The sequence below is a fragment of the Phaethon aethereus genome (assembly GCF_964289735.1).
Source record: "Phaethon aethereus genome assembly, chromosome: 8".
In the NCBI taxonomy this organism is placed as follows: domain Eukaryota; kingdom Metazoa; phylum Chordata; class Aves; order Phaethontiformes; family Phaethontidae; genus Phaethon; species Phaethon aethereus.
Window position 1 is genome coordinate 18,031,546 of NC_138584.1, and position 22,351 is coordinate 18,053,896.

At 39.9% G+C, this 22,351-nt stretch overlaps 1 protein-coding gene across 1 annotated transcript; it reads left to right on the forward strand.

Annotated features, from left to right (window-relative positions):
- Nucleotides 1-350: 350 nt before the first annotated feature.
- On the forward strand, nt 351-22,175 carry GTF2B (general transcription factor IIB; the record flags this gene model as incomplete). Its single annotated transcript, XM_082002661.1, has 7 exons — nt 351-367; nt 2,951-3,057; nt 12,303-12,436; nt 19,058-19,204; nt 19,341-19,470; nt 20,096-20,377; nt 22,006-22,175. 7 exons carry the CDS (start codon nt 351-353, stop codon nt 22,137-22,139), a joined length of 951 nt encoding a protein of 316 aa, XP_081858787.1. The 3' UTR covers nt 22,140-22,175.
- Between the last annotated feature and the right edge of the window lie 176 nt (nt 22,176-22,351).

A 22,351-nucleotide genomic window follows, 5' to 3' on the forward strand; every position in this document is an offset into this window, starting at 1 on the left:
GGGACCCAGCGCCGTTTGATTTTTTAGAACAAGAGTTTGGTCCCCGAGCTGCTCTCGCTGCCGGAGACCCAGGCCCCAGACCGGCTCCCTGCTCTCGCCAGTCTCTCGGGTGCGGGGGCGGCGCTGGGCCTTCAGCTGTACGCGCGGCTCAGCCGGGGCCTGACAAACCAGCACCTGCTTACGCGCAGGCCCTAAAGGAAGGGCGGGGCCTGCCGCCTCGCGTCCCTCTGTCCCCTCGCGCGACCCGTAGCGAGCGCGCGGCAGGCCCCGCCCAGCGCTGTCGGTATTTAAGGGGGAACGGTGCTGCACTGCCTGACTTCACCAGGGCGCTGCAGAAGGAGGCTGCCAAGATGGCGTCTACGAGCCGGTATGGGAGGCCGGCCTGGGCGCGCGGAGGGGCCCGTGCGGAGGAGGGCCGCGAGGGAGGAGGCGGGGAGGTTCTGCCATCTGCTCCGTGGCACAGGAGAGAAGATGGCCGCGTTGTCCCTGCTGCCGTCCGGGGGAGAACGCTGGCTATCGCGGCTCTTGCCCGGCCCCGGTGTCCCCGGCTCGGCGCGGCTCTCTCGGTTCGCGGCGCCTCTGGCCGCTCTCCGGTTTCCCGTGTTTCAGAGCCGCCCTGGGTGTGGCTCCTGGCGTGGCAGGAGGCGAGGGAGGTCCGCGGTGAAGTGGACCTCCTTGGTCTTCTCCCTGTGGGCCGGGCCGGCCTCTGAGGGGCGGCCGGAGGTCGGGAGTGCCGCCGCTCGCCGCCGCTCGCCGCCTTACTGCTTCGTGTCGTCGGTAGGGCTCCGAGGGGAAGTCAGCGTTTTAAAGGATTTCGCGGCGATTTGCGACTTGGTTCGGGGCCCCTCGTTCCTGTGAGCTCGGTATTATCGGCGCGTGTGATCGAGCTCTTTTTCCTGTAGGGCCGAGCTCTTTCCTCGGCAGCGCCTTACCTTCGTGCCGCTGAGCGCGGCTCCAGCGGAGGGAGGGTTGCTCTCGAGCCGTCGGTCGGGTATCGAGCGCCCTTGCTCGGCGCCCCGCCGGCGGGCAGCGCCGGGGCACGGAGCCCTCGGTGCCGGGCAGCGCGCGGCCGGGTGGCCGCTCACTGGCTTGGCTCCAGGTTATCGGGACCCGAAAACAGCTTTTAAGGCTCACGCCCTAAATCCCTACCGGCACTGATCAGTGGCCAGGCAGGTCTCGGGCTCTGAATTGTTCTTTTTTCCTTGCAGATGTGTCGAGGTTTTCTTTCAAGTTAGGAATGGAGGAAGGCCCGTGGAGCGGACTGTGGGGTGACTCTTACTGCTGCTAAACCTGTCCTAGGATCTAGGGAGCGTTTCCTAGTAGTCTTATTGCAACTCGGGAGCTGTTTGCGGAGATGGACCTTTACACACGTGCCACGCGCTTTCCTTCATTGCAGTTTACTTAGTATATTGAACCTGTGTGTTAAAGGAGTACTCTCTGTAGGTCTAGATAAGTGAGTTAAAATTGGGCTAGGAAGACTAATTTGTACGATGTTTTGTGAAGGTAAAGTCTGAAACAAAACACAGTAAGTATTCTTTCAGGCTTCTGGATTTATTTTTTTTTTCTTTTGCTTAGTGTGTCGCTAGCCTTTTGCGTAATGCCAAATGTCAGATGACTCTGTGCTTTGTCAACAGTTTTGTCTTGTCATATGAAACTACTGGCTGGGAATAGTGAGAAGGAAAGTAGTTTAAAGAGCTTTTATGTAGTATTTTGATCACAGTTTACATCTGAAGGTCTTGTGTGTACATGTTCTTTCTGGAGGCTTTAATATTAATGATGATGTTGATTTTCAGTTTCGGTTTCTAGTCTTAGACGTTTTTCTGAACAGTCACCGGATTAAAATGTTTGGGTTTTTTTGTGCTTTTTGTCTCATCAGAAATATCTAAAAAGTAAAAAGATGGAATGTATAAATTAGGCTGAAACAATGGACTAATGCGAAAGGGGGGAACATGGACTAATTTAACTTTTAATAGGGTATATTCTACAATTGAAAGGATTAGTAGTTATTTTTTGGCACAATCAGATTTAGGTTGGCGGGTACTCATGACAAATTTTTTGTAATCAACCTCTGTACCCTCTAGTTTTTAGTTTGAGACAAATAGCTTTGTTGACTATACAGATGTCAGCTGCAAATGTTTATTATTTCACTTTTGAAATGGTTGGTTTTAACAGAATTATTGAACAGTCACTAGTAGTTTGAATGAGGTATTTACTTTTAAAATGTGTGGTTAGAAGCAGTTGGTTATTACTCTAGCCAGTAACTAAAGCTGTTGTGTTAAACAGTGCTAATGCTTCATAGTTTTTTATATCTATTGTAACTCTTGAAGATGCATGGGTATGAGACAAATTCTTATTATAAGAAGCAGTTTTGACATAATCCCCTTCATGAGCTGATTGTTTTCTCTTAAGATCTCACAACTAATGACTTGCTTAATTTAAAAACAGGACTTTTTCTTCAAATACTTAAATAATAAAACAGTGGTAGAATCAGCTATTTTCTAAAAATATATGTTGTGTGTGCACTAATTCTGGAATTAAGGACCTGGTAAGCAATATTGTTCTGATTAGAATGAGTGAGAATGCTTATTTGCAATGAAGCAATCACCACTAAATTCTTGGGGAGCTTCATTTAGTGGTAGACGGTGAGTTAGACTACACTTAATCAAGTCTGTTACTTAGATTTTTGATGTTTTTATTTGAAGTGCTTTTGGTACAAGATACATCACAAAAAAATTGGAATTTAAGATGACTCGAAGTCTTGATTACCAAATGTAGTGTTACAGCATTTAAAGAAAAGTTGAAATGCAAGTGTTTAGGTTAATATGCTATCATTCAAATAACTGTAAATTCTGTATTATTAAATTGTTCTTTTCATCAAGGAATTATCATACTTTCGAATATGCAGCCTGCTTGATTAATAGTAATTAATATGTCTAATTTTTTTTCTTAGTTTGGATGTACTTCCACGAGTGACTTGCCCAAATCACCCAGATTCCATTTTAGTAGAGGATTACAGAGCTGGTGATATGATTTGTTCTGAGTGTGGGCTAGTAGTAGGTAAGTAGCTATTCATATTGTTATGTATTACTGTATAACTTAAACTGTGCATGTAGATTTGTTTTCCCACAAAACTGGTATATAATAATTTAGGTATTTAAGGGCTCTTTCTTGGTGCCTAAATGTTTTCTTTTTTGATACTGTCTTGGCTAAATGCTTATTTTTTTTTTTAACAGTCTGTCTTCTGGTAACTTCTTACATTATGAAAGGAATTGAACTATCTTTAGTTTAAATTTATTTAAAATATGTTGTAGTTTAAAATATGTTTTAATATCCAATTAGAATTACTGTCTAGTCCAGTATTTTATCTTTGATCATGACTGTTTCAGTTGGGAAAGTATAAGAAATGTAATAAAAGCTCTTTGTCAAATAACTTGCTTACCAAAAAAAAAAAAAAAATCTGTTTCCCATTACTTAGAGGTTATCTTCTGCCTTGAATGATTTCTCTTTATATCCTTGCTAGCACCTGTTTTTGTTAATTACTTCTCCTAAGGCTTTTAATACTATGCAAAGTAAATAGCCAGTTTTTCCTCTGGAGTTTTGCTGAGCTCTTTTATTTGGTTCATGTGGCAGCAACTTCCACAGACTAAACTGTATTTCTAAGTATAACGGAACATTTAAAATGAAAGGTCTTTTAGGCATTGTCTTTATTTGAATGAAGGAGGGGGAGAGAGAATTGTGTTGTCATAGAACATTCTGTATATGCATTTTTATGGATCTTTTCTAGGGTGAGCATCTTATTGTGCGTCCTGTTGTCTTTATTCCTTTTGCTTGGGAAACTTTTCACGCTCATGTTATGATCATTCTTTAAACCTTGTTTATTTCTATTAAGTTTTTTTAGACATGCCACGACCAAAAGAAAATCATCTGTTTTGAGGGTACATGTTCAGGTGATTCATTCAGTGATGCTAAATATTTCAGGTGGTTTTCTATCAGTCTCTCCTAGACTGTGGTGATGTTGTTTTGGCTCTTGTCTTGCACTGAATTAAAAATTTATGCTGTTAGCTTAAAGCTGAAGGTTTAATAATTTGCAGTAAAAGCAGTACTAATTTAGCCAGGTGAGTAAAATGTGTCATGTTTATGCAAAAAGGAAACTTCTATGTAGCTTGTTAAAGTAAATGTTAAAATGTTTAAATTTGAGTACCAGTTTCCTTTAAAATTATGAAACCATTTAAAAGGCTTGGGGAAGATTGTTATGTTCATTGTTAAAAGAAGGGCTGGATGAAATTTTATGAATTCTGATAAAGAAAATGAATCATAATACATTTTCTGGTTAAAAATTCAAATGTCTACAGCAACATTTCCTGTTGAAATATGGTAATAGGCTTATAAGTTATTGCTTAAAAATAGTTTGGTACATGTTCAGCTCTTAGTGTGGTGGCCATAGGAATTGAACCACAGTTTAGAAAAGCCCAGTCTTGATCAGTTCATAACTTTTAAGGTAATGCTTACTGGCTTTAGAAGAAAGAGTTTTTGCTTGATGTGTTTCATTTTTAGGAACTTGGAAGTTTATCAGAAATCTCACTTCATGTACCTTCTGTTACACAGTCACAAGGTGTTCTTGCTTTAGAGGTTTACTCTCTGGTCTCTTCTGAATCAGTAGCCTTGGAGAATCACAGAATACGTTAGTTCAGGTTGTCAGCAATTCTGAGGAGCAGAATCATTAGAATATTAATACAAACTTTTGCTGAGTTGAATTCTTAAAATGTGTTTAAAATGGTCTTAGTCCTCTTTACAGCCAACATTACTGGTAGGGTAAAAAGTGTTTTTTCTTTAAGCATGCAGTGTTTTTTAAGTAGGCCTTTCTATGGGTTTACCACTAGAAGACTTTAACATTTACTTTTGTTGTGCTGATGGTTTTCATTCTGTCTTGCCTGCCTTCAGCAATTTGGTTTACCTGCATATGTCCAATTCATTAGGTAGGATATCTAGCAGCTAGTTTGGAAAACCAATTAAATCACATGAAGATCAATAATTGAAGAGTGCATGACCAAACAGAAGTGTGAACATTCTACATTTTCTTTTCTGGTCTGTTAAAAAATTTAGCGGAGGAGAAAAACAGATCCAATTATTGATGCCTGTTTGCTGGAGATGCCTGTGAAGTGGGGATGTTTTAAAGGAGTGAAGACAAAATTTTGTTTTCAAATGAGAAAACTTTTATGTATTTGTTACAGATTCCACAATATATGTTCCTCTTAAGAGGAGTGGTTTTATTTCCTGTTCTCGCATAGCAAAGTGAATTTGTGTTTCAACACTTACATAGGTCATGTTGTGTAGCTGATGTGAATAGGGCCCACTCGGAATGTATTTTGAGGTGGGCTGGAAGTTAGTGAGATCTGTATCACTGAGGGGGATCAGTTAGAACAAATTAAAAAAAACCCAAAAGACTCAATATGCTCTGTAGGCAGAGTTGTTAGAGGCTTATTTAAATATTTTGTGATTTTGGTGTCTGCAGAGCACTGCTGGTCTACGTGAGGCAGAATGGTAAATGCTGAATTTGTGCATTTATTTTATATGTTGTAAAGTACATAGTGATATGACTTAACTGATTTTGTTTTTGTTTGTTTTTTTTTTTGTGGTACAGTTTGGCTGAAATCAGAGCAAAGAGTCTTTGACTAAATGTATTTCCACTTTTTGTTCTTTGTTTTCTTGCTTGCTATGGCAAAGTACTAAGGTTTCCCATTTGTGGAAAAAGCGTGAGTTTGTTAAATGTAGAACAGTGCATCATAGGATAAAATATCTGGTGCATAGACAATTTTCGTGTTTTGTAATCAATCTTCTGGGAATATGAGATGAAATCAGTAGTGTTAGTATTACAACTGAGGTTGCGTTTATCAGGTCTGTAGCTGAAAGGGTGAAGCAATGGAAAAGTTTGGGGAAGAAGGAGGAGCTGAGCTTTTTAACAGTCAAATTCCATGCCTTAGGAAGAGCTGTATACTGGAAGTACTGCTTTTTAAAGGGATTTTTGAGACAGGTTTTTTTTCTAATTAAAGTTGGTTTATACTTACAGGTGTTGTTCTTGGTGTCTTTGAAACTTTAAGTTAAATCCAGTATGCTGCTTTTTCTTTGCACAGTGTTTTCCACTTGTTCTAAATAAACTGTGCAGGTTTGCTGTGCAGTATTAATTAAGTCTTGTAATATCAGTATGACCAAATTTTGATATTAATCTGGATTGATATGTATCTGAAACTTTACAAGTCTATGTCCAAGTTTATCTACTGTCATAAATCCTGTATCTTATTATACATCCTTTTCTCAAATAAATCGTTCTAGGATATATGGTATGGTAAGTGTTCATGTGCTGGCTTGAGAATTCATGAACCGAGTTCTTAGGGTTTGGAGAAGTAGGTAGTTCTGTGTTCATTTAAAATGTTGACCATAGCTCATTCTTCAGACAGGCTTGGTGGAGCATTTTGTTCAAGAACACAAGGTTAAGTAAATCCTCTTGACAGGTAAATATTTTTCTTACTACCTTTTAGGCAGTAAAAAAGGCTGGAAGTCAGCTGATATGCCAGAAGGGGCTGGAGAAAGCAGAATCAAAGTGGAACGCAAAGCACTGAATTTTTTTGACGTAGCAAGGTGGTGAGCTGAATTTCGCGGGGGATGAGAATGAGCATAGTGGCATGTACAGCTGTGTAGCATCTCAGCTAGGTAGGAATACCTTTGTGATCTAACACTTTCCTTAAACGTCTCTCTAGTTTCTTTAAACGGTGTCTTAGTGTGCAGGAGTTGGAGCAGCGAGGAGTTTATTTTCAGCCTTTAGTAACTGATTTTCTCTTAACTGATTAGCTCTGTCTGCTTCAGTAGGCAGGTGTGTCTTAGGGAAGAACAAGTGCTCTCTATGGATTCTTTTCAGATAGACTTCTTAAAAAAGCAGAAGTCTGTTTTCAGCTGATGAGAATCCTTGGATAACTATCAACTTGTTAAAGCTTTGAATCAGATTATGACCTGTATTCAGATGTTTGTTCCATGTTCTGTACATACCTGAGTGCTCAGTTAAACAATTATGGGGAAAAATGTTCAATAGCCTGTGGTCAGCAGTAAGGCTGTTATAAAATTCTGGCAGAATATTCGGTTGGCTAATGCTTCTGAAAAGTCTGAGATCTAAATGGCCCATCTTCAATTCAGGTATGGTCTGTGAAGAATAGATTTGACTATACCGCAGATTTTTTTTTCTCTATAGTATAACAAATGAGTAGGAAGGGATTTTACAGTTGCCTTTCTGCTGGCCAGTGAGTTATTCAGGATGTCTGCCACTAGGGATAAGATCGATTGTGTCTATACATAGATGCTTGTTTTCTGAAAACTGAAGAAACCTTTTTTTGTTCAGCTGTTGGTAGTACCCTGTAAGTGGAGGTGTTTAAGTACTTCTGACATGGATCCAGTAGAGGGCAGTTACATCTATTCTAGTATCTTTATACCTCCAAGTGGTGAAAAATCTTTTCATATTTGGGTGTAAGTCCTTTTAAATTTGTCATTGTTTTGATATGCAGGAGCTGCGAAGCCTTTATTTTTGTAACAGGCATTTGCCTGCAGTGCTATACTGGCCATTTCAGTTCATAGTTGCCTGTAGGTACTGGTATGATGCTGTTGATGTCTGTAAGCTAGTCTAAGTATTCTTGCCCCACCCCGCCGACATCTCAAAGCCTGCTCTGGACCCGTTTGTTATTTCAGCTGAATCTTGTGAATAGACTGGTGTTGTGGTTGGTGATGATGCATTTGTGATGTTCACAATTTACATTCTTTTTGCAAAGAATATTGAAAAGGCTGGAAATTTTGTAAAAAAAGGCGTGACTGTAAAATTGTGTGGCGGTTCCCCCCACCCCAAGAGTTTATTCTTTGGTAACATTTAATACATCTGATCTTAAATAGGAGTTCTAAAGCTGGGGAAAAAAAAAAAAAAAAGAAAAAAGTTGAGCTTATATTTTGGAAGCTATAAAGTTGAATACTAGTGTATGGGGCAGTGCATAAACTAATAAATAGAGTGTGGAGGAGTAGCTGTCTGGAGTACTATGTCTAACCCTGGGCTCCTTGGTACAAGAAAGATAGAGACTTGCTGGAGCAAGGCCAGCAGAAGCTTGCAAAAGCGATTGAGGGACTGGATCACCTTCTATATGAGGAGAGGCTGAGGGCTGAAACTGTTATCCTGGAAAAGAGAAGGCTCAGTTCAGCCTGGCTCTGTGTAGTTACATGTCTTCACGGTTCTCCTCAGCTTGTTGTCTGCTGCCTAGGTTTTTCATTGTAGTTTGTCTCGGCACTGCATTACTCTGGTTAATAAGGAGTTCATTGAAATTAATTGTAATTCTATGTTTATTTTTTTAAAATCCGGCATTGTGAAATGTTGTTAATGAAAAGTGTAATGTATATGCTCACTAGGTGGCAGCAGATTCCTTAACTAACTGTAAGAATGAAGCATTCTGTAGAAACAATAGGTATTTTGGTCCTTCAAAGTGCAAGTAAACTTCAATGAAGTATATACGTTAAGATGAAAGTAGGAGTTAATATGTAGAACTTGATGCAATGTACAGCTAACACTAGAGCTCTGCTGAAGAGGACAAGAACATACCTTCTCAGAACTGTTTCGAGACTGGGTATGGAAGATAACATTACTTGAGGCTTGAATTTCATCCTATTTCTTGTTTTTATTAAACATCTTCAATTTGCAGCTATATTGTCTTCATATAACAGGTAATACAAAAAGCAAAAAGAATAAAATACATCTGTATTATGAGTTACTGCAAGTGGAGTGCAACATTAAAATAGCTGGTGTTATTTCTCTACAAGTACTTAATTGCAAATTCAGGGCTTGTTGAGTGAAAATGTTTTCCATTGAGAAATCACTTTATACTTTTGGGGGTGGGTAAACATACATAATTTGTGATGTGTAGATGTTTCAAGCTAACTTTTAAAAACTGTTCAAAATTATGTTTTAATCGTTGATACTGACCTGAGTTTACTCTTGCATTTCTGTATTGCATGCTCTTTGCATTTGGCAGTTGTGAAGAAAAGTAACCTTGGTCTGAGGTTTTCTGTTCTGAATAACAAGTTCTGCATTTTACTAAATGAGCTTTTCAGATGGCTGGGTTTGCAGTGTGTATTTCCACTAAGGCCTGTGTGTTAGTCTATTAGACTGTATTTGAAAGAGTAACTGCATACTGGAAGAATGGTTTACAAAATGGGGCAATGGAGGAAGAACTCTTACGTTCAGAAAGACGCTTCAGGATATCGGTCTGGAGATGGGTTCTGCAAAGATTTCGTCCGGTAAACTGTGTTTTTTGTATGTACTTCAGAGGAGAAGGCTGAGGAGATAAGTTGTCGGTTTGATGAAAATTAAATAAAGGAGTTTCTAATGTAACTACATCTAGTGAAGCTTATTTTTGTTCAAAAGGAATTAGTGAAGGGAATATGCAGCCACTCCCAAACTTATCACAGCTTGATACTGTTGCCAAAACAAATATAATAATGATGTGAGAAAGCACATAAGCTACTTATTGGGACCTCCTTTTACACTGATGTTTTGACTGTTACACCCATTTTCCAGGTGCTTCATGAAAGCCAATCAGTAGTGTATGACCCAGCAAATTCAGCTTAGGACTTGAAATGTTAACTTGGGACCACCTTTCAAGGCTGATGCCTTACACTACATTTTGTAAGACTGACTAATATTTTAAAGTTCTGTTTCAATCACTTAGGGTGGGGCTTAAATTGCATATATATTAACATCACAGTTCCAAAGTGTTTTTATGTTTGAATAGCGAAAAGTAATAAATGCCAATTTTTTTGTTTTGTTGTAGAGTGGGATAATGAGCTACTTGTAGCTGAGTATATTTTCCATCTACGGAAACCTTTTGGCCTAGTTGTTCCATTTTTATTAATATTTCTAGCTTGTGTCACTTTTATAGAAGCCTTTTGAAAGGTGGAATGTACTTCCTGGGACCTCTGTATATTTTTAAATAAGACACTGAGAGTATACAAAAAACTTCTTTTTCTGCAATAGCAGATTTCTTGACAAAATAAAGGTATTTGCAGACTGCATCTTAATTAGACAAATGCTTTATATTCAGTGATTTGTTCTATTTAATCTTTTCTCACTCTGAAATAGTAGTCTCAATCTTCTGTTTGTAGTATGTTTGCCAAAGCAGGCAGTGATATAACACTTTTTTGTCTGAGCAGGAATGGTTCATAACTTGCAAGAGGCAGATCCCTGGGTGAGTCATTTAGGTCATTCCCACTTGTGTGGAAAAAATATTACATCATTGCCCTGTACTCAGTGTTCTATTTATACCATGCCAGAATTTTAAGTACATTTTGCTTTTTTTAGATGCTGTAAACAGTATTGGGGGATTGTCCTAAAGTAAAGTTACTGCTAGGCCATAGAAGGAGCATTACTGAATCAAATATTTACAGAGAGTCCAGGAGCTAGAGGAGCACACTGTCTGCTAATTTAAGCTTGCAAGGCGTAGTGGGGAGAGGCCTTTGTAGTGGAAAGAATGCATCTGTGTCGTCTTTTACTCTGCTATATTCTTAATCTTCTAGTTTTTGATGATTTCTACCTACCCCTCACCCCCCTTGGTTTTCGTTGGAGCAGTAAATAAAGGTGGAGCATAGCTGTGAGCATGTCTGTCAAATATTGGTGAGAACGCCTCTGACCTAAATTGATTCTTTTTGGTTGTGGTAATTTCTTATGGCTCATTCACAGCTTTCATTTTCAAGCATATTCCTTGCATAATTTTATGTTAAGGATAAAATTGCTCATTCAGAATGATTCCCCTCACCACTCAAGTAACTTTGCAGTTGCTCTGCTCTGCCTATTGGTACTGTGTTTTCTCCAGCTTCATATCTTGTATTTGCATTGTTTGGAGAGTGTTTTTTTTCCTGACTGTTTGTCTTCACCAGGTTAAATCAGCCTCTGTGGTTTTGTACTAAGACTTCCATACCGGAAACTTTTCTTGCAGTCAATGCTACTTACTTTTTGCAGACATTTCTTTCAGAACATGCTTATACACTGATAACATTAGTGAATTTTTCCTCGGGTTTAGCAAAGCAGGGTGACAATTATATTGAAGTTTTTTCTGATATCCTACACAGAGCTGTAATCTGCTTTACTGCAAAACACTAAGAAGTGTGTTCTTTTTGTACTTTTCGGTACATGTATTCTTAAAAATTCTCTAGTATTGCTCAGGAGGCAACACTTTTGAGATGCAGCTTTTACCAGACCTGTGAATAGAATGAACTGCCCCGCCAAGAGCAAGGGGGTGTGGGTTTTTTCCTTGGGGTGTTTTTTTGTTTGTTTGTCTTTTTTTGGGGGGGGTGGGGTGGTGTTTTGTGTTTTGGGGTGGTTTTGTGTGGGTACTTTTTTTTTTAATTGTATCATCATAATTAGCGTAGGGCTTTTTCCTGCATCAACACATTGATTAGAGTTACTTCTCAATCTGGAAAGTTGCTGTATTAAAGGCTTAGATGAATGTGAGATGGAGAGGACTGCAAGGAAAGCCATTTCATTCAGAGAATATGGGTTTAGTGCTTTTTTTGCTTGCTCTGAATCTGTATTTAACTCACCCAGGTATAAAAGGGTAGACTGAGTTTAAGAAGAAATAATTGTGTGTATATATATTGTATTGATACTGTCAAGCATCATAAATGAAGTGGAGTTGGGCAGGGTCAGACCTCCCTTCAAGAACAAGAATTGAGCTGCAAAATGTTGTTATGGTGGGTTAGAAGGTGACATATTTCAGAGTACCAAGGACCCTGGAGCTTATGTACATAAGTGATTTACTACAGCTTGGTGAAATAGTGCATGATAGATAATTCACCTGTGCACTTGGAACACATGGCAAATGTGAGAGAACTTGGTAAGTTACAGTAATTTACTTATTTGTCTAAGTGCTGAGAACGTCTGTAGGCAACCGTGACCTCCAGCTTGAAATCAAGGTCTTGCTTCCTTTTGTGTATTGAAGATGTCATGACACTCTTTAAGGGTAACTCTAACTCTTTGTGTTCTGGAGGTATTTATCTAGTTATTTATGTTTTCTGTCCAGGTCTATTTGCATTTTTTTTCTCCATTGCCTTCAACTGAACTTGTAAATCCTAAACATTTTGGTACATCATCCTGCAAGTTACTGTGCTGTTTGGGTACGCCAACAGACTGCCTTTTTATAATGGAGATCTCAGATATGTAACTTCATGTTTCACGAAATATTTCAAAATGTTACATTAATACAGACTATTGCTTTCTGTGAACTCAGGTGACCGGGTTATAGACGTAGGGTCAGAGTGGAGAACTTTCAGCAATGACAAAGCAACAAAAGATCCATCTCGTGTCGGGGATACCCAGAATCCTTTGTTGAGCGATGGTGACTTGAGTACAATGATTGGCAAGGTAACACTTAAACTACTGAATTTTACTAAGTTTGAGTATTTTTATGTCAAGTACATATTTGTATGTCCATAGGGGAAACTGTTCAGAGAATGTATGTGCAAAGAGGTTTTGTCTAAACTGAACTCTTGCATTTCAGTGGTGTGTAAATGTGGCTCTTCCCTGGGGGTAGCAGGAAAGGGCTGATCTCTTCAACAGAAGGAAAGTTTGCAGTGCTCTGGGGTTATTTGCCACTCTTTGGTATGCTGCTATAAATAGAAAGGGTGATGTTGCAATCTTTAAAGAAACACTTTGATTTAGCATATGTATTTGAGATGATCCTGAAATAACAGATACTTACTTTTGAGGTCTTCATAGCTAGTACTGCCTAACTTGAACTATCATTTTTTATAATGAATAAAATATATATCAGATTTATACTGGACACCCAGAGATCTACATGCATGTTGTACGTGTTCTTCCAGTTAACATTAAAGCACTAAATGTAGAATTCTTTTATGGTGCAAGTGCTCCAAAAGAAAGTATTCAGTATACATTTGAGTTGAAATTTAGTGGTACAACCATATCCTGCTGTTTTCCATGAGAGAGCAAGCAAGATTAATTGCACAACTGCACTCCCTTGAATGAAGTAGTGACCCAGGTAAGTTTTCATTTTGTACTTTGTGTTACATTTTCTACTGTGAGATCCAAATTGATACTTGTGGATTTCTTGAATGTTTCAGGAAAGGTGGTTCAGTTGCTGGTAAGTAACTATTAAAAACTGTATTGCTGCTTTATGTATTTCAGTACATGCACACCAGGATTTCTCAAAAGTTTTTGTTCCAGGGTGAAGAAGTAGACTTACCTAAATACGTATGGATATATATAGGGGAGTGTGTACCATACTTCTCAACCAAGAATTCTTCAAAGAGTTGAAGACAACTAATAAATACTGATATGGACAGCTAATCTTGAAGCTCCATTGGTGAAAAAGAAACCTTCTGTTCAAAGGATTGTCCAAGTAGATGCTTATGTTTTAGAGAACTCCAGGCATTGCTGCCCACCAGATTTTAGGATGCCCTATGGTGGCTTTTGGAATCCTCTCAGGCAAATAAATTTCTGCACTGCTCCATGAAAAAAGCTGACATTGCTAAATAGCTCTGTGAAGCAGTGCTGTAGAAGTCACTGGAGTTTTAATGTCACCTGTACAGGTCCAGAAAGATGGTAGTTTTCAGGGCTTTGATTTCTGTCATTGGTTTGGTCGGCTATGGTACGGATCAGAAATACACCTTTATAGACAGTTGGAGAAGTGGACTGTTTTCTCCTGGTTCACGCTGTTGTCTGGTTTTGGCGCTGTGTAAATACATGGTTTGTTTCTGGGAACTCTGATTCAGTAGATAGGATGACCTTCTGAGCTCTTTTGGAATCTGCGTGTTGGAAAAGACAAAAGATATTTCAGCTAAAGGTAGAATTTGTATCCAGGTGAACAGTGACTTGTGCTGTTAACCCTCTTCTCTCTGGAGGGTCAGATCCTCATTTAGAACAAGAGGGATAACAGCCTCAGTGGGAGAACTAAAGATGTAAAGAAATGACTGAGAAGTTGTTTTTTTTTTTTTCATTGAAAACTGAAAACTTTTGGAGATGGATGTTCATCTAATGAAACAGTTGTGCTGTTAACCAGCACCAGTTAACATCCCAGTGTGGCATGATTTAACCTATGTGAACCGTGAGTAAAAATGTCCAAGTACTGGAACTGCCGGGATCGTGTTGGAGAATGTAGAGGGGGCAGTCTGTCCTACTGTGGATATTTGCATGGGGAGGTATCACAGAAGAGACACATTATTTTTCTACAGGAAATCGGGAATCTCTTTGACAAACCAGGATGTATTCTGGACAAGAGTTCCTGTGTTTGTCTTGCCAGTGAGCAGGGGCTCTGGGGTGTTAGCTCATTGATGTGAGCTCTGTGTCAGGAGCTGCTTTTTTCCTCAATCATTTGGAAGGAAGAGAATGGCTTATATCAGAAGATGCTGAAGGAATTTCCTATCAGTGCAGAAAGGGCATGAATTTTGCAGCAAGAATAACCAAGGAAGTAGTACATTTCTGGAGTCACTGCCGGCAGTGGGCTGGGATGAAGATTGACCTAGATATGCACAGTGGTTGAACAAGGGTGAAATTGGTGTAGTCATGAAGAAGATAAGTAGTATCCGACAGAGTACAGAACAACTTTCGTGAATTCCAGAGGATGAAGTGTAAGACTGTATTTTCTCAGTTAACAACAATGCCTAGAATGGAGTGGACCCCAGTTTGTGTTTCAGGCATTGCTTTAGCATTTCACATGGGACAAGGAACAGAGGTATTCCTTTCTGCTTGAGGTAGAGCTGCAGGTAATAGAATCTTTAAAACAAAAAACCAACACTGTCCTTGCCAAAAAAAAAAAACCAAAACACACCACCAAACAAACAAAAAAAACCCAACCCCAAATGAAAACCAAAACACAACCTGTGTTGTGGAAAATCCAAATGAGAAGGATATTGATAATTCTCATGGCACATCATATTAGAGATCTATTATAAAGTTCTGGGAACGTAGGTGGAAGTGGAGTCTGAACCACTTGCTGGTTACAACAGTAAAGTTCCGGTGACTGGCTGCTGCCTTGAAATAGTAAAGGAAAGGGAGCAGTTCTGCTTCACAGAATGGTTTGTCACTCTTTCCTCTTTGAAACCAGGAGGTGCTGCTTTGGGACTCCTTTCTGCTGGGGGTATGTGGTCTGTATCTGCTAGCAGCAAAAGAGAGGCTGCTTTGCCCATGCAAAGGGATTAGTTCCTAATTGGTTTTAGTACTTAAGGGACCCATCTGTCTGAGGTAGCAACAGCCTGTGTTGGAAGAAAGATTAATGTGTCTGTGAAGAGGAGGATGAATAGCATAGTTGGCTGTGGTGGAGGTGGTTTGCCTTCTTCAGACAGATCTTTAGGATATTGGCACAGAACAGTATCTCTCTGAAAGTAGATACTGTGTGCTGCAGTTAATCTGATGGCAGTGCAGATCAATTGGAGATGTGGTGAAGTCTGGCATTAGTTATGACTTGATTGCCAGAATATTATAGTTATTTCTAAAATAGTCATGTAAAATTCAAGAAAAATAACTGAACAAGCAGCTTCTAGATCTGCCTTGATATGAAGAACTCGTTTATATGGATCTAAAAGAAAACTTTTTTTTGCTACCTACCTTGTGGAAAAACTTGTCTTTTGTCACCCTTTATAGTTAATCTATTCCTTCTGTTAGTGACTGCAACTAGAAGAGAATTTGGGTTGGTTGAACAGGAAACTAATGCAATCTCTTGGTATAGAATCCTATCCTTTGATGAGATGCCTCTGAAAGGAAGCTGGCTGTTGTCAGACTGCATGGCCTGGATCTAGAAGTGCTATATTGATAAGCAGTGTCAAGATATCAAGGGCTGATGGTTGAAAAAGAAGAAAGGATCCATCAGATTGTATAATAAGTTGGATGTACTGGGCAAGAAGACTCACAGATCTGGGGGCATTCCTCGGCATGGTGAACAACCTCAAATCAATGATGTGAATGATGTTGGTGGTACTTTCTGCTATTAGAGGGGATATACTGGGGTACAAAGCTGTTGGCTGCCAGCACTGTAAACCTAACCTCTGTTGAGCCTCTTCAGAGATTACTAGTGTTTACTGGACTGTGTTTTCTCACTCTAGCTGTCTTTGAGGCTGTTTCCAGGATTGTATCCATGAGGTTTCTGCTCTGTTTGAAAGCCAAACAGGTAGAACTCCTGGCTTTAACAGGTACATTTCTTGCTGAAATGGTAAAGATACAAGTAAATGTCTTGTAAAGGCCACAACAGTAAAACACACAATTCTTAAAGGCTGTTTGATTTCAGTTAAAACTGTATGGCTTCTGTTTTTTGCCATGAAGGGAAAGGAACTCCTAACATGGTTGTCAAGGACTGAAGCCAACAAAGCATTGTCCCCTCAATTGAAAGCTCCAGAAGGAAAGTAGATGGTGTATTTAAATAGCAAATGCAGGGAGAATTGCTGTGGTTTATTTAAGCGGTTGAGATGGAAGAGTATTTTTCCAACCCTTTTATAGTTGTGAGCTGTATATTGGGTATGGCTCTTGGAGAGTGCTCATACCAACAGGGTAAAATCCGTTGGCTAACAGTACTTGCTTATAGCTCCATTGGTAGTTTCAATATATGTTGCAGATATTCAAAGGAAAAGGTAACCATAAGTACCAGTAAGAAAGTAAAAAATGAGAGGTTAAGGAGAACCATTACCAAAAAAAAAAAAAAAAAAAAATCTTTTAGGCGCTGTGTAGTGGACCAGGGAAAAATCCCTGTGGGGAATACTTGATGGGCCCAGGACAGAGCAGTGTTTCCTGGTAAAGGACTATCGGGCATGAAGCCTGAATAGACAGGGACTGGGCACTTGCTGTCAGGGTTAATAGGCCTTGATCAGTCTCCTGGCATCTAGAAGATTTTGAGCATGTGCGGTTCCTGTAAGTGTTTGTGCATAGCACTACTCTGGGAGGCCGTGATGCATGCTAATGTTGCAGTGCATTGCAGGGAACAGGGGTATGAGTGATGGCCAGGAAGGAGCCTTTTGACCCGAGACTTGTGTGTATTTTGGGCTAAGGAAAGTTGTTCTGGCATAATTTCTGAAAGGAAGGTTTAGTGTTAGATATGTTTGTTATGCTTTTTGTGGCCTGAAGTTTATTGTGCTTGATTCTTGCTCTTTATGTTTAAACCTTGCTGGGCACCTTTGGAGGTGTTCATCCAGTCAAGGAAATAGGATTGCCTTCGGAGCAGTCCTCTGCTGTGGTGGTGCCAGGATCATTTCTGGGTCATTCTCTCATCTTAAAGGATGTTAGAAAGAGCAGAAAAAAATCCAAGAATGGTCTCAGAATCTAGCATCTATAATAGAGGGCCTATTCAATGGGCTAGGGAAGCTTGCAAGGGAAGGTTCTGTGCCAGAGTCCTTGATCCCCACAGCAGTATCAAAGTGCGTGGGCACCACAGATACAGGTCTCAACAGTAGAGGTATCCACTGAGCTCGTCAGAAATGGGGTGTAACTGCAGTCCCTGGGTGTAGGGAAGTGGAACAGTGTAAGTTAATGGTCAAGAGTGAGCGCTATTAGTGTCAGCCAAAGAGCAGGTATTAAATGCCGTGTGCACCAGGGAGGGATTATAGAATTAGAAGCTGTTTTAAAGTAGAAGGACAATTCCCAGGAACATCGATCAGCAAAGAAGAAATGAGCTCTGATTCCATCTGGGCAGCTCAGAGGGATAAGGTGGTGCCAGGATGTGGTCTGCCCTTTGTACACTATATCCAGGTCCCACAATGTACCACGTGGGCAGCCTGATACTTTGCTGAGTCTTCAGCTTGAGAAGTCTGTGTGCAAGTGCTGGATGTGAATAGCCAGGTTAGCAGTCAATCATAGATCAAGACCTGCTTTATGCTTACTGTTTTTGGCAAAACAGAACAATGTAGCAGTCTGTGTCTGCAGCGACCACCGTATCTGCTTGTTTCAATGACCAAATCTGTCTGCAATGAAAATTTGATTCGCAGTGAAAGTTGGGTGCCCCTACCCAGCGAAATTGTTTGAAGGTGCCAGCAAGGAATAAATGCTTGCTGATTCAGGGAATCCAGGTTTCTACTCATGATGTTGAATTGTTGTGAAGAAGCATTTTCCACTTGAGAGGACTCATGGCCCCACACACTGTGACAGCAAACACATAAGTAAACAATATAAATTACAGACATTGCTCTTCTGAACTTACAGGCTGTGTTGTCATTATCAGCTTTTCCTAATTTGACACGGCCTGATTTGTTACAGACATGTTTCAGGCTGATGGCTAAGTGAAGACCTTAAACATTTTAGACCCTCTTAGTTGGGCAAAATTGATTGCATATTTAATAGAAAAATGCAATTTGTACTATCAGGTGAAGGTACAAAAAATGCATGTTGGAAGCTTGTTTTGAAGTTACCAGGTTGAGTTGGTGGCTCTTACTTCTTTTATGAGGCTTCTGGCTTTCCTGTAAAGGCAGAATGTATGGATTTTTACATTGTGCCACAGTTAAGGCTTGCAACTGCTAGCAGGCACAGTGTCAAACTGGTTTTGAATAGGTCATTGGTTTGGATGCTCTCTCTGCCCATGCCTTCATTTTTATATTTGAGTTATCATTGTAACAACTGGTCTCCAGCTGGTGACAAAATTTTGGTTTTCTGACTAGCCAGTCTGCCATAGTGCAGATGCAGCCCAAATGCCATACGGGTTGCATAAAATGTAATCTTGGACCTTAGCACTGGTGATGGGAGTATTGAGATGCATGCATTGACTACATATTACTAATTTTATTCTTTAAACTATTGTTATATTAGGAAAGAAAAATCCCTGCATAATCTGTGGTCCTTGGAAATCAAGTCATGATTTGAGACTTGTGCAAAGTATCGAACCTGACGTTTGGAACAATGCTCGGTTGTATGCTTTACTTCAGTGATGTTTGTTTGCACAACTGTTGGAACCGAACATCTTGAATTAAGAAGTATAAAGCTGGAAGATACTTGCTCTTGAAATGAGGAGGAAGTTGCTTGTGTTTTATTGACAAAAAATTTTCTTTTCAGGGCACAGGTGCGGCAAGTTTTGATGAATTTGGGAATTCAAAGTACCAAAATCGCAGAACTATGAGCAGCTCTGATCGTGCAATGATGAATGCGTTTAAAGAAATTACGAATATGGCAGACAGAATCAACCTCCCTAGAAATATAGTTGTAAGTTCATGTCTCCCTTCCTTAAATTGTTCTGGCATTGACTTAGTTAGCATAATATAATGAGCACATGAATTTTTGATACTGCTGCTAATTAAATGGCCTAGAGTTAATTAAATTTAGTCTTCTTGCTTTGAAGGATCGAACAAATAATTTATTCAAGCAAGTGTATGAGCAAAAGAGCCTGAAGGGAAGGAGTAATGATGCTATTGCTTCTGCTTGTCTCTACATAGCCTGTAGGCAAGAGGGTGTTCCAAGAACATTTAAAGGTAAGTTTTCAGTAATAGAGATTCAGTTTTGCTCTGAAGTAAAGATCTAGTTACTTTTACTGTGGGAGGTTGATTTTCTCACTTCTGGACTTTGCTGAATTAGTTGTTCACCAGCTACAGCTCACCTTTGTTGGGGAGGGTAGGAGCGAGTCTGGAAACTTGTTACATCCACGAAGTGAGTAGGCTCTTCGGCATGGGATTTGTGGTCTTAATGCATTAAAATATTTAGCATTTGAAACTCGTTCTGAGTGTTGGTGAAATGCAAATGGTACTGCTTTGATCAGAAGATGATGGGGACTGTTGTAACTGAATTTGAACCAATTGTTCTGCAGTAAATATGTGCAACTCTTCCCTGACAGGGATAAAACTTTTTTTGGCATTGGGTACCAAATTTCCTGTACTAAGCAAGCTGTATTAATTAGCTCCTTCTGAAAATTGTGCACTGACTGAAGTGATTTGGAAGTTTCACAAATGTGCAAAGCTTATCTAGTGATGGTGGCCTTCATGACATGGGCTGCCTTTGTGGGTCTTAATTATTAATTAATTAATATTAAGAATCAAATTTGATTATTTTGCGGGAGCAAACGCTGTTGAGCCTGAAGTTTAATTTTTACTCTTTGTTTAGAAATATGTGCAGTGTCCAGGATTTCAAAGAAGGAAATAGGGCGGTGTTTTAAACTTATTCTGAAAGCTCTCGAAACCAGTGTTGATCTGATTACAACTGGAGACTTCATGTCAAGATTCTGCTCCAATCTGGGTCTTCCCAAGCAAGTACAAATGGCAGCAACACACATTGCCCGTAAAGCTGTGGAATTAGATTTGGTTCCTGGCAGAAGCCCTATCTCTGTAGCAGCTGCAGCTATTTATATGGCATCACAAGCTTCTGCAGAGAAAAGGACACAAAAAGGTAAAACTTCACTTTTTTTTTTTTTTTTTTTATTTTTACTTTTTTTAATTCCCCCCGGTTTTGTTGCTTGAAAGAGAATTCAGTGTTATTGTAAAACTTGGATGAGGTCTGTGCAGGTAGTGATAAGCTGCTGTTCTAATTGCATAGAGCAGGGATCTCTCTATGCAATTAAAAAAATTAAACCAGGATCTCCCACTCCCCGACATGAAAACTGAGTGATTGGCTATGCTCAGTGTAAACTGAGTTCGCTTTATTCTGGCACCAGGAGTTGGATTCTTGAATGCAGTAGACCAGTGCATTCAAACAAGCATAATTTAACTTTACCTATGCTAGTATTTGCATGTGTACATTCTGCTGCTCTAAAATACTTCAAGTGCAAACTTGGGGGCAGTCACGGGTAACATTGTGCCTTCAGATTACATCGAGTCTTTAATCGCTCGTCTAAATTGGTTCGTGTTCCTTCACTTCTCGCGAGCCTGTGGTAAAGATTGAGAGCGGTGGGACAGCGGGCTTGGCCGTAGATCACCTTTGGCATTACTCCTTTCTGGTAGGGTAGCCCTTAGGAAGCCAGTAAAGAGCTCAGGGCTGTTACTGAGCTTCAGGGCAGCACGGATTAGCCTCTGGGCTCCAGAGAATTGTGCCTGTGTGGGGGCAGCGCATAGGGAAGGAAGGGAGCTAAGGCAGCAGGGCTTAGAACTTGGTGTGACAAACGGATCCAAGTGCCGGTAGCTGGCTGTGGAAGCTCTGTTGATGCATCCAGTCCTTCAGATCAGAAATGTTAAAAATGTAGCCATTTCTTAGTGGAGATCTGGTTTTAGGTAAAGAATAGCCTTTATGTGTCAGGTTAAGATGCTTTGTTCTGCATTCATCACTGCTTATTTTGTCCTGGAGCTTTCATCAAGTTGGCAGTTTCCTGGGCACGTGGGTGATCTAGAGCCCAAGCAGTATGGTGCTGTCATCCTTGCTCACCTCTCTTAAGAGTGATCGTTAAAATACAGCTGCCTGCCATGGATACAGACATGACTCCATACTCCTTCAGTGTCCTTGGACAATACTGGAGGCTTTCGTGCAGTTCAAGGTTTAAATGCCAAACTTGGTTAAAGCTTGAATAAATTTAAGTTTCTGTGCATCTCAAACAAGTGTTTCCATTGCCTGTTAAGCAGTAGCTTGCTCTGTGCCTCTGACTTACTTCTCTGTGCATTTTAAGGTAAATGTATTTCATGTTTAGCTGAAGGTATTCCTTTTTGCCTATGCTTAAGTTTTCTGCTGGTTTTGCTTATTTTTAATGAAAGTGCAAAAATGAAGATCCCGATGTTGACAATGATTTATTAGAATGTTGCTGGGCACACGTAGACTTTGTGGTAGATGTTTTTAATGACTTCTGTACTCTGGGCCCCCTGTCAGTTTGAAACTGATACTATTCCATGATTGTATCAATCATAAGTTGAATTATGGCATGTGAGAAGACAGACTTACAGTCATGGTGGTTAAAACCATTTTTTCCAGGCTTTTGCAAGAGTTAGGGATTAAGCTAAGCGTATAGCATTTTTTCATAAATTACGCTTGCTGGTTTCTTCAATACAAATGGCAAAAGTAAAAACTAACTGCTCATCTGCTTTTTGTCTTAGAAATTGGTGATATTGCTGGTGTGGCTGATGTTACGATTAGACAATCGTACAGGCTGATCTATCCTCGAGCTCCAGATCTCTTCCCAGCAGACTTCAAGTTTGATACCCCAGTAGACAAACTACCACAGCTGTGAAATTGCAGAGTGTTACTTTTAATTTCTATTGAAACAACAACAAACTTTTGATTTTTGCCTACAATAAAGGATGTACAAAGTGTTAATATTGAGTCTTCATGTTGTGGAACTGGAGGATATGGAGATGGAGCATAACTGCTGGAACGCAGCACACATTCCAAGGGTAAACAAGCTCATTGTGTGGCATTTTGTATGTATATATTAGTAGAAGT